Genomic DNA, 11443 nt, shown 5'->3' on the forward strand with positions numbered 1-11443 from the left:
AGTCACACAATTGGTCACCTACCTGTCAGCAATATACTAGTTCATGCAGTCATCATCAGGTGAGCACAGGAGTGGTTTTATTGGCTATTGTTGAATAATGCGCTCATAGTATCTCAGGGGTTTCTATTCCACTATAGATCAAGTTTGTACGAGTTGACCACAAGCCTGGGGGTTAGTGAACTCATCAAGCCCACTCAGTAAGTTCCTATCTTTTATGCTAGGGACAAGAAGTGGTGCCTATAGCTACAACACACTGGGACGTGGTTACGTAGGTATCTAAATAATCAGTTGGCTTATAGGAGTATGCTGTGGCGTTTAATAAAGGATGGTCATACTGAATTTATTTTAATTAGCCATGTTAATTGTTCCAATAACTATACAGATAGTTGATTGTTTATTGCGAATCCCAATCACTCCTCACAACGTACTTATTGGTCTAGTGTACTCCATAGCCTACTATAAAACCCTGCAGAACATGGGGCGGTATGGAGGGGCTGTGTTTGTACAAAGAGTAAGCAGAATCTTTAGCGTATAGTGGAACCTCGAATCGTTTTCATTTAGGGCTTATATTACCCGTCGCCTACTCTACATTCTCGGATTTTTCATGCCACTTTGACCATTGGCCACAATATAGAGAAGGTGGATGGATATATAATTATGGTCACCTAGTTTATATCTCTGTAAGATAGATCGGCTCTTTCAAATCGTTTTAGGAAGTACACCATATTGCATCTCAGACAATCCAGGTGTATAATATGAACCAAGATGTCTAGGTTGTTGCAGCCAGATACCAACCCCAAGATATCCTCTCAAGTTAAAACTGTCCATCCGCTTCTAGGAGTCTCAAACTTCGATCGACTAGGCCTCGGAATTACCTGGCGCAATACACTTAAAGCCTCGGCTCTGCTCTCGCTTGTTGACCAGCATGTATCACTACCAGGCGTTTTCCCGGCGGCTGGATATGTCAAGATTGTTGCTGAAGCATCTCTGAAACTCTCTGGATCAAAAGTTCTGCGAAAATTTGAACTTGACGATTTCTTTGTCGAAAATGACATGAGTTTAGCGAGAGATGAGGACCAAGTTCAAATTACCGTTGAACTTCAGTCAACTGGTAGCCATGAGAGACATGGAGATAGGACAGATTTCATTAATTTTCGAATTAGATCAGACTGCGCTGGCTTGAAAAAGTTGAATGCACTGGGATGCCTGCATTTGAGAAGTTCCGATGGGTACAAAAGCTTGTCTTTAGCAACGGCAACCCGTGAGCCGGAACTACCTATCCAATATGGCTCTAATCACATATCAGGAACTTCACCAACAGCTTCTTCTAGCAGTGCCAGTTTAATTTCATCTTCACCTTCGTTATTAAAAAGAGGCGATGAAGAAAAAAATCTAGAAGAATTCTCCGTTAGGGAATCAACAAGAGACCCGAAGCTACTCAACGAAAAAGTTACCCAAGACGCGCAACCATCTTCAAAAATTATTAAAAGTCTTCCAATGTCCTTTGGTCAATCTGGGTTTTGGTTCATGACGCAGTTTATCGAAGATCCAACTTTTTTTAACGGGACTGTTTCATTCTTGATAACGACAAATCTTGATATCGATGCACTTGCACACATCGTGCGTGAGATGGGCAGGCGTCACGAAGGGCTAAGGACGGCATTTTTCACTGATGACCACCAACAAGCTAAGCAGGGAGTCTTGGATGAATCTCCATTATACTTGCAGACGAAAGTAATCGGGTCTCAGGATGAAGTACGTGCGGAAATCGACGCAATGAACAATCATGTGTACGATCTTGCAAAGGGTGAAACGCTAAGACTCCTGCTTCTCACCGAGTCACCGATCAGGCATCATCTCATTGTCGGCTACCACCATATCAATATTGATGGAATGAGCATTATTGCTATAACTGATGACCTCAGGTTAGCCTATGAGGGGAAGAAGTTGCCACCACCGTTCCAGCAAAATGAGTTTGCTGATCGACAACATGAACGGCTTCGTACAGGGCAATATGCTGAAGATATTTTGTTCTGGAAGAATGAGTTCAAGGACCTACCAGAGACTTTACCTATTCTCCCTCTCTCGCCAAATACGCTTCGATCTCGCCCAGCAGTAAGGACAACCTACCGCCACCTAAGGGCAGAGAGTCGGTTAAGCCCTCTGATTACTGCTAGACTCCACAAACTCCGAAAGCAAGGATATATACAATCTCCTTTCAACTTTTATGTGACAGTCTTTCAAGTTCTTCTTGGTCGGTTGGCTGAATCTGAGGATATTTGCATCGGCGTGGCAAGCGCAAACAGGCATAACGATCCAGGTTCTGATAGCAGCGTTGGCATATTCCTGAACCTCTTTCCCCTGCGGTTACGTTCACAACTTTCAAAATCCTTTGTCTCCCTCCTTGAAGAAAACAAAGCTAAAGGCTTGGCCTGTTTAAACCACTCCGCAGTTCCATTTGATATAATTCTAGACGAGGTTGGTGCCATTCGACACCCCTCTCACAGCCCCCTTTTCCAAGCTTTCATAAACTACATCCCGACCAGAGAAAATAGATCTTTTGGGGATGGCATAATAGAAAACAGGGAATATGAAATTGGGGAGACTATATACGATATCATGTTGGCGGTTATTGACCCACCAGCCGGTGATCCATGGATAGCCATCATGACCCAGAAGGAGCTGTATACGGAAAACGAGGCTCAGATCTTGTTGGACTGTTTTATGAATCTGGTTGACGCTTTCACTGCCGATATCCAGCTTCCTGGGCGTCAAGCTCAGATGTTTAACGACTCTGCGATTCAAAAGGCAATTAAGCTAGGCCAAGGTAAGTCTAGGCTTCACCTTTGCAATCATGTTTTCCTGAGCATGTTTGTTCTTCGAGCTTAATGTAGCTAATTCATTGAGAACATAGGGATTAGTCTTGACACTGAACTTGGGTCTCTCATTGGACACCTTGACGATATCTCGGCCAGACTTCTTGATCAAATCGCACTGAAAGATACCTGTGGAGGCATGCTATCTTACGGTGGTATGATGGACAAGTCAGCCCAGATTGCCCATGCACTTTCCACGTCAGGAATTCATCCAAGATCTCGAATTGGCGTTCTCCAAGACCCGACTGTAGATTGGATATGCTCTATGCTAGGAATCTGGAGATTTGGGGCCAGTTATGTTCCCTTGGAAGTCACCCAAGGTATTGGACGTCTAAGATCCATCATTAACGATGCCGACCTCACCGCTATTCTAATTCACGATGCGACTCAAAATATATGCAAGGATATAGGTATTGCGGAAGCTACACCCATATTCAATGTTTCCACAATCGGTGGCAGTAAGGAGGCGACTAGCCTCAGTTTCTATAACCCTATTCCTACGGATGAGGCGATCGTATTATATACCAGTGGGTCTACAGGCACACCAAAGGTAATCAATTTCCCAGTGTAATATACTGTCGTATTAATAGGCTAACTATATAAAAAAAGGGAATATCTTTACCTCATCGAATGGTAACAAATACGATCAAGGGGTTCCTTAAGAGCTTTCCAATGAAACCTCAAACAGTCCTCCAGCAAATTGCCCTAAGCTTTGATGTTTCTTGGTGGCAGTCCTTGCTTGGACTTGCTACAGGCGGAACTGTCGTTATCGCTGGGAAGGATGTTCGGAAAGATCCATTTGCACTTACTGGCCTTATTGCTTCTCAAATGATCACGCTTACGCTTGCAGTCCCCTCAGAAGCCATGTCTTGGCTTCAAAACGGCGACTTTCAACAGCTGCGTAAATCAAGATGGGAATGGCACATATCTGCAGGTGAGGAGGTTAGGAGCAACCTTGTTGAAAAGCTAAAAGGGTTAGATAAACCCGACCTGCGATTCTTGAATGCCTACGGGCCAGCAGAGACAATTGTCCCTCATGCTTATGAAATTCCTTATCGAGATCCTAGCTTGACTCTCTCCAATATACCCATTGGTAAGGTCTTGCCTAATTACAGTGTTTACATCATGGATGGAGACAACCATCCGCTTCCTGCAGGTGTTCCGGGCCAGATTGTCATTGGGGGAGCCGGCGTGGCTTCAGGCTATATCAACCAACCGGCGCTTACGATGGCTAGATTCCCAAAAGATGCACTCGCTAGCAGTAGGGCCGTAGCGAATGGGTGGATTCATGCGCATCTAAGTGGTGACCGTGGCTATATGCGAGAAGATGGCGTCTTTGTTACACTGGGCCGTATGAGCGGCGATACTCAAGTGAAATTACGAGGCCAGCGATTTGAGTTACGAGAGGTTGAAGCAGCCATGGTAGCTGCCGGGAAAGGTGACATTTTGGAGGTTGTTGCTCATATTCGGCAACTGGACAAGAAAGATGCTGCTTCTGCTTTCCTGGTTGCGCACGTTGTCCTTGCAACAGAGATTCAGAAAAAATATGGCACAAACGGACCCATCATCGACAGCATGCTCCGGAACATAATCTCTGAGCTTGCCTTGCCACAATACATGCGTCCGTCAATCGTGGTATCCTTGCCATCCATGCCTCTAAATCACCATGGCAAAGTTGATAGGAAACACCTCTCCAAATCACCGCTAAAGGCGGCAACTGAGCCCTTGAAAGTGTCGGCACTCCCTCCCTTAGATTCGAGCACTCAATTTCTGCGCGTTATCGAAGAGATATGGAGAGATATCTTGGGGGATCTCGTTGCGGGACAGAAACTAGACCAAAACTCCGACTTCTTCCTTGTTGGCGGTAATTCGCTACTGTTGATCAAAGTCCAAAGCAAAATTAAGGAGAGAAATGGTCATAATATCCCACTGGTGAGCTTATTTGAAGCTAGCACTCTAGGAAAAATGAGTGCTATACTCGCTGAAAATCGTGAGCGCTATGGAGAACGGCCGAAGGGAGGCTCTAGCGAAGATAAAATGAAGCAAATCTGGGTTTCCGTGCTTGGAAAGATAGTGACTGAGGACAATCTTGGATCAGATTCAGATTTCTTTCTGGTTGGCGGAAACTCACTGCTTCTTATTCGCATACAAACCGAGGTTCACAAAGATTATGGTGTTCTTCTTCCGCTGGCCAAGCTATTTGAATCAAGTACGCTGGGGGGGATGTCGATACTCTTGGATGCTCTGACAACAGAAGACAATGTATTCCATCAGAATCTAGCTGATATTGACTGGAAAGACGAGGTGGCTTTCAAAGAGCAACTCTCAAGCATTATAATGAATGGCAAGGATCGCAATGCTGTTGATGACCCCTCAGGTGGAATTACAGTAGCGTTGACTGGGGCAACTGGATTTCTCGGCAGGCACATACTACAGAAACTTGTCAACGATAGCATGGTTGAAACAGTGCACTGTATCGCTGTTCGAGATGCTTCAAAACCAATAATCAACTCCCCCAAAGTCATCGTTCATTCTGGTGACCTGAGGGACTCAAGTTTGGGTCTTACTGAGGATACTGCAAGACACATATTTTCCAAGCTTTCTGTGATCATTCACAATGGTGCTGACGTCTCATTCCTTCGAGCATACCGGACTCTTCGTGCAGCCAACGTTCTTTCAACTAAAACTCTTGTACACTTGGCCATTAAATACGCAGCTGGCAGGCCCCTACCCCACATTCATTTTATCTCAACGGCCGGCGTTGCTCAACTCGGAACGGGTGAATTGTACGAAGAGTCACTTCCCATACTCCAGCCTCAGATGAACGCGAACGGCTATGTCGTATCCAAGTGGGTCTCAGAGAAATATCTTGAAAATGCACAATCATTTTCCGCGTTGCCCGTCACCATCCACAGGCCAAGCTATGTCCTCGGACCTGACGCACCCCAGCTCGATGTTATGCATAATATCCTAAACTTCGCGGAAAAGTTGAGAAGTGTGCCTCGAATGCCATCTGTAGATAGGTGGCTGCAGTTTGTGGGAATTGACGAGGTGGCACTGGATATCACAGCCGAAGCGCTTAAGAAAGAAGACCCACAAACAACAAAAGTGCAATATCGAAACCACTGTGGCACAGAGAATGATTGGGTTCGACTGGATCAGCTTGGATTGTATTTGGAGAGGCAACACGGTGGGGAATTTCCCAAGGTCGACTTCACACAATGGATCAACTCCGCAGGAGTGGCCGGGATGCCGACTCAGGTGAAGGAATACCTGATCAATCTTGTCACTGATAATAATGCCAGCGACCGGAGTTGGATCTCTCCACGTGTGCTGAAAGGACCGCGTAATATGAATGCTCCCTGGAGGAGGCAGGGAAGGCTATAATGCATCAAGGGTTGGGTTGTCAAATAGCTGACGGCTTAATCTATGGGATGTTTTGCGGTCGGCTGTTTATAGATAAGACTCTGAGCGCAAAAGCACTGAGGGAAAATATGGATACAAGTTAGCTATATTAGTGAACCGCGGTCGAAATGCTCCACTCCTAATATCTATTTTCAAGTTCCAGCCACCAACACATATAATTGGGAACAAAGCTTTAGAGGTATAAGTGATATGATTTTGTATTGGTAACAGCTGAGGCCTTTTGAGTACATCTAGTAAACCCTTCCCGCCTTTAACCACGATGCTAACGCTTGCTCCCAGGGCCGCGTGGGTTAGTGAAGACGGAGGCTGCGAACCCGCATTATCGTTTGGTCTGACAGCTAGCGACTTGATCATGGGAAGAGCGTCGGTTTGCGAGTAACTATCGCTCTTGAAATCCAAGGGAGTGATCAGGCGGGTGCGCTTGAAATTGTCAACGCAATCGCGATACTAAGATCTTCGGACAGTTTCAAGTCGTCTAATCGAAATTGCCACTAGAATGGCTAGCTACAGCTAGGCCAACCAAGCTATTCAAGACAATTCATTCCAGTGACGAATCGCGTGTTGAATCCAGACAATCATAATGAATCAGCTAAACTCTAAGAGAGTAAGATATCAGCGAGCAACCCAGAAGAGACCACTGCTCCGTACACGCAGAAATAATGGGCGCTTTGGCTGGCATGGGATTTAGCTAAAAGCGGGGAGATGCTACCCGCTCCAAAGGACTTTGAGTATTAAGATAGCAGTTAGCCCAGATGCAGCCTTCTGTTAACTTCCCACTACATTAGCAACTTGAGCAAATCTTCCCGTTCTTCCATTCTATTTTTGCGATCGATTGTTTTTGCAACGCAGAAAGCCTGTATATCGCATTGGTGCAGTTATGGGCTCTCCAAAAGAACACCTTCCGTTGGACATTTCCGAGGACACCATTCGGGCCCTAATTGCATTCCTCGACCTGCCAGCGCCACAGTCGGTATCGACTTTGTCTACTACGGCAGAGTACCATTCGATTTATGTTATTTCATTTGCTCCAGAAGAGGTGGCTGCTGTTTTTCCAACCCTTCCACAGTCTAACAAGCAGTGTGTTGAGCTTATCCTGCGAGTGTCTGGCCACCATCTACCCCGCATTAAAACCATCAACGAAGTCGCAGTAATGACTTGGGTGCGACAGAATACACACTTGCCCGTAGCCGAAGTTATACGTTACGATGCCAGTACCAATAATCCATTGGGCCATGAATTCACTCTTCTACAGCGAGTTCCTGGCGTCCCAGTTAGCGAGATTTATGACCGGCTCCCACCACAACTGCTGGAGGGTCTTATCAATCAGATGGTAGAAATCATACATCAATTGCATGCGATCTCTTGGGATTGTGTGTCGGGTCTTCAGTTTGATGATGACGGGCGTGTAGTCCCGGGACCTATAGTGGAGGAAACGTTCTGGCAACAGCCTGATGTGGCCAAATACTGGCCTGATACGGAGTCGGTGCAATCTCTCAATATTTGTGGCCCTTACAAATACTATACCGATTACATAGCCGCGATGGTGCGTGTTTATCAACATGCCATTCGTCTTCATCCATCGTTGGCAGATATGCGAGATCTTCTACCGCGTCTTGATGCTTTTGTAAAGGTCCTGTCCGATTTTCCCGAGCTCAATAACACCAGGTATTTCCTTGCGCACAAAGATTTACACTTTGCAAATATCTTGTGCGACGAGGTGAGCGGCTTAATCACTGGCATTCTGGACTGGGAATTCTCTGGCATCGCACCCGCGCCCCGCTGGAATCCTGTCAGGGCATTTCTCTGGAATGGTCAATACTCCGAAGGGGCCATGGAAGAGAAAGATCGTGTTAGCACCTTGTTTGCAGAACGCTGTGCCGCTCTTGGATTAATCTCGCTGATAGAGGAGACAAAGCCAAGCTCGGCGGTGCAGGCAGCGATGCAAGAGGCGATTAATTACCTGCGTGCAATCGTAGAAGTGCGCCCGCGGGGTCAAAAGGAAGAAAGGATACCTAGCTGGCGTGCCACTCTAGAGGCCCAGCTCAAGATTCTAGGTATTTGAGATGCGCTCGGGGAGCTACAAAAATGTAAAAGAGATACATCCTTGAATCATTATAACAGCGAAAAATGGATCAACGTTACAGACTTCACCGTGGCTAGTCTTACTCAGATAGATGTTGTCAATGGTATATTAATCTCATAGTTGCCTCTAATTTCGTTGGAGTTATCAAAATAGATCTATATTACAAAACACGGGCGCATTCTTATGGTTGCCCAATGACAAGAACATTTTTACTACAGTAAGAATATGTTACCGATCGCGTATCTATCAGGCTTGTAGTGTAGTAAAGCAAATAAATGTAAAGTTTTCTGTAAAATATTATATATCTACACATAATTATATCACTTGGATCATGAGCGTTTATTATATGATAATTCAATAATGGATACATTAAGTACAAGTGTGGTAATTCTGTATATTAAGCATGCATGACAACGTAAAACTACTTCCTCTTCTCTCAGCCAACACCAACCTATCTTGTGTCCATTTCTGTACCACTTACCATAAAATAGTTATGCTAGATAGCAGATAATACTACTACAACTGTAAATGGATATACCAAATACTTTTACGTTTTGATGTCAACGTTGAAATTGGACAATGATGGCTAATTAAGCCAAAGTCAATGGGGCCAATGAAAATCTGACGAATGTAAGTGACGTATAAAATATTCACGTTGGTAGCAAAATAAAAATAAAAATTACGACTAAACTCCGCTTTTGAGTTAAATGAATATATACTAAGCTTTATATGCCACAAATTCAATCTCAATATCTGTTCCGCCAGCTGGCAATTGAGCCACACCTACTGATGTCCGAGTGGGGCGAGGCTCTGGCATTAGCTCTTCCCATACCTATTGTTTATAAGCAACTTAATATATGGTATGTACATGATATATTTGCTTACCTGATTCACTAGAGGGAAACTTTCATCAAAGTTTTTTATAAAAATGGTTGCTTTCACCACATTCTTTAATGTCATATCATCAGCAGCCAACACTGCTTCGAGATTCTTAATTATTTGTCGTGTACGATCTTGAATCTGTACATTCTTTATGAGTATTTTTTCCACTTGTCGAAACGAAGTTTATGTCTTGATACGTACTGTCCCCTCAACCATAGTGCCATCTGGGAGAGTGCCAGGAGTTCCTTGAGTCCACAAAAACGGACCCGCTCTCACAGCTTGAGCAAACTGCGATAAAGATCGTTAGGAAGTTGTAGTTGTGAAATTAGAATTAAATTTAGAGAAGTGAAGGAGGACTGGGAGAAGGGGAGGAAAGACTGGGAGATGAGAAGAGTCATACTAATCCTGGAACTGGCGCGGCAGGCGCGTTTTTCGTGGTTATGTGCCTCAATGACATGGCAGCTCTAATCCCGTAATATCTCCCGCTCGATTCTCTGTTGTAATTTGCCTGCTATTATTATTACCATAGAAAGATATACAGTCAATCGAAGAATTTATATTTGATACTCCGTGAAAATTTAGCGCGCTTGGTATTAGGGCGTGGCGCTTTGGATGGCAGATAAAATGACTAACCCGAGTGTGACTCTAGTATCTAAAGCAACACATATAGAGGCAGGAAGTAAGACTAGTTATGAACAAACAAGCTAGTAGTACGCCCGATTTACAACAACAATACCATCATATCCACTCAGAAGACCGTCGCCCCACAATTCAGAATCTCCATAATTTGGAATCTGACACAAGGCTCGCAGATCTACATGATGGTGACCATTTTCTATACGATATAAGTGTAATAATATATGATGAGCATTATCAATATATCTGAGAGACTTTTTTATTGCTGGTGGGTTGTAAGAATAAGCGCCAAACATAACAATCTATTTATCCAGTATACGAGGGTGTGGAGCTCCATTCAAATTAACGTGATGTGGTTTTACTTATTCCCTTCTATTGTGACGAACCAGCTTCTTGTTTGCCAGAGCATAGTATGGAATAGATAGAGAGTTGACCTTCTATTGTATCTATATATGGTTCTTAAGCAGTGGTTTAATGAATTATAACGACAAATATCTCTCCATTTCTAGTTACATGAACTCGCGTTCATTTTAGATTTGTAACAGAGTGCCTCCTCTGGATTGTAGTAAAACCAATATTTGACAACATTTCTTCGCGATACGTCTTAAATAGTATAACAGAAGTAACCCCGAATTTTATTGGTACGAGTATATAACTAATATGCTTCCCTCCAAGCACTTTTAGGCTTTTGTAGGCATTATGGTAATTAATCTTCCAAGATTAGATCATTCCAGCGGCTGGAAGCCAGTCAGAACGATCCTTGATGGCCAATGGGGTGCTCCATCTATGAATGTGGCCAGTGTTCTCAGTAATCCTCAAGCTTGTGCCCCAGTCATCTGCCTTTGCACAAGCCTTCTGTATAGCATCCCAAGCGCTGGTAACTCGTTGGCTCTTCGTATCATGGTCATGCTGACCTTTACTGCGCCAACCAGCGATCAAGATCCCACATTTTCCACTTCCTAACGAAGCATATCCATCAAAATCAGAGAGAATAGGCTTGTCGACTTCACCCCAGATATATCCAGTGCAACTATTAGAATTAGCGACTGCAGCGAAAAATTCAGGTGCCGCAACAGCCCATTCGTTTTCATCTATTCCCCAGAAGAAAGTCACGGTAGTGTAAGGAGCATAATACACTTTGTTGCGATCGTTCGTATTTGGGTGTATAACGTATACGGTCTCATTGCTTTGGACATCCAAAAGAATTGGTGGTGTTGGCCCATTAATCAGGGCTTTGTGAACATCGTGCTGTTTCCGCGTGTCGTAGTCTAGATTCATGTATTAGCAAGGTACTTCCCTTTTCTTTTCTATAAAATATAGCAAACCCACCGATAAAATGAATGACCTCGTCTGGGTATTTATCACTTCTACCCCAGCAGCCGCGAGAGCAGCCAGGAATGCTCGTAGCTGCTGCATGAAAGGCCTTCATGTATTTCTGCCCGTCTTCTGTTGATTCATCTTCGATCGTGCGATTTCCAACAGTGACGACAGTCACTTCGATAGCTGGATAAACCATGATAAGTGGATATAAATTGATCTT

The 11443-nt window shown here is 44.3% G+C and overlaps 4 protein-coding genes across 4 annotated transcripts; 2 read left to right on the plus strand and 2 right to left on the minus strand.

The window, feature by feature from the left end:
* Positions 1-765: 765 nt before the first annotated feature.
* Positions 766-6263, plus strand: TRIVIDRAFT_152250 (non-ribosomal peptide synthetase; the record flags this gene model as incomplete). The annotated part of the gene is made up of 4 exons (XM_014100285.1): positions 766-1261; positions 1427-2827; positions 2915-3426; positions 3486-6263. The coding sequence occupies 4 exons, from the start codon at positions 766-768 to the stop codon at positions 6261-6263; spliced, it is 5187 nt and encodes a 1728-aa protein (XP_013955760.1).
* Positions 6264-7179: 916 nt separating this feature from the next.
* Positions 7180-8364, plus strand: TRIVIDRAFT_152262 (uncharacterized protein; the record flags this gene model as incomplete). Its single annotated transcript, XM_014100286.1, has 2 exons — positions 7180-8009; positions 8097-8364. 2 exons carry the CDS (start codon positions 7180-7182, stop codon positions 8362-8364), a joined length of 1098 nt encoding a protein of 365 aa, XP_013955761.1.
* Positions 8365-9103: 739 nt separating this feature from the next.
* On the minus strand, positions 9104-9724 carry TRIVIDRAFT_52775 (uncharacterized protein; the record flags this gene model as incomplete). The annotated part of the gene is made up of 4 exons (XM_014100287.1): positions 9104-9217; positions 9271-9405; positions 9469-9555; positions 9668-9724. The coding sequence occupies 4 exons, from the start codon at positions 9722-9724 to the stop codon at positions 9104-9106; spliced, it is 393 nt and encodes a 130-aa protein (XP_013955762.1).
* Positions 9725-10623: 899 nt separating this feature from the next.
* Positions 10624-11419, minus strand: TRIVIDRAFT_201868 (uncharacterized protein; the record flags this gene model as incomplete). The annotated part of the gene is made up of 2 exons (XM_014100288.1): positions 10624-11171; positions 11233-11419. The coding sequence occupies 2 exons, from the start codon at positions 11417-11419 to the stop codon at positions 10624-10626; spliced, it is 735 nt and encodes a 244-aa protein (XP_013955763.1).
* Positions 11420-11443: the final 24 nt, after the last annotated feature.

The sequence above is a fragment of the Trichoderma virens genome (genome assembly GCF_000170995.1).
Source record: "Trichoderma virens Gv29-8 chromosome Unknown TRIVIscaffold_69, whole genome shotgun sequence".
In the NCBI taxonomy this organism is placed as follows: Eukaryota; Fungi; Ascomycota; class Sordariomycetes; order Hypocreales; family Hypocreaceae; genus Trichoderma; species Trichoderma virens.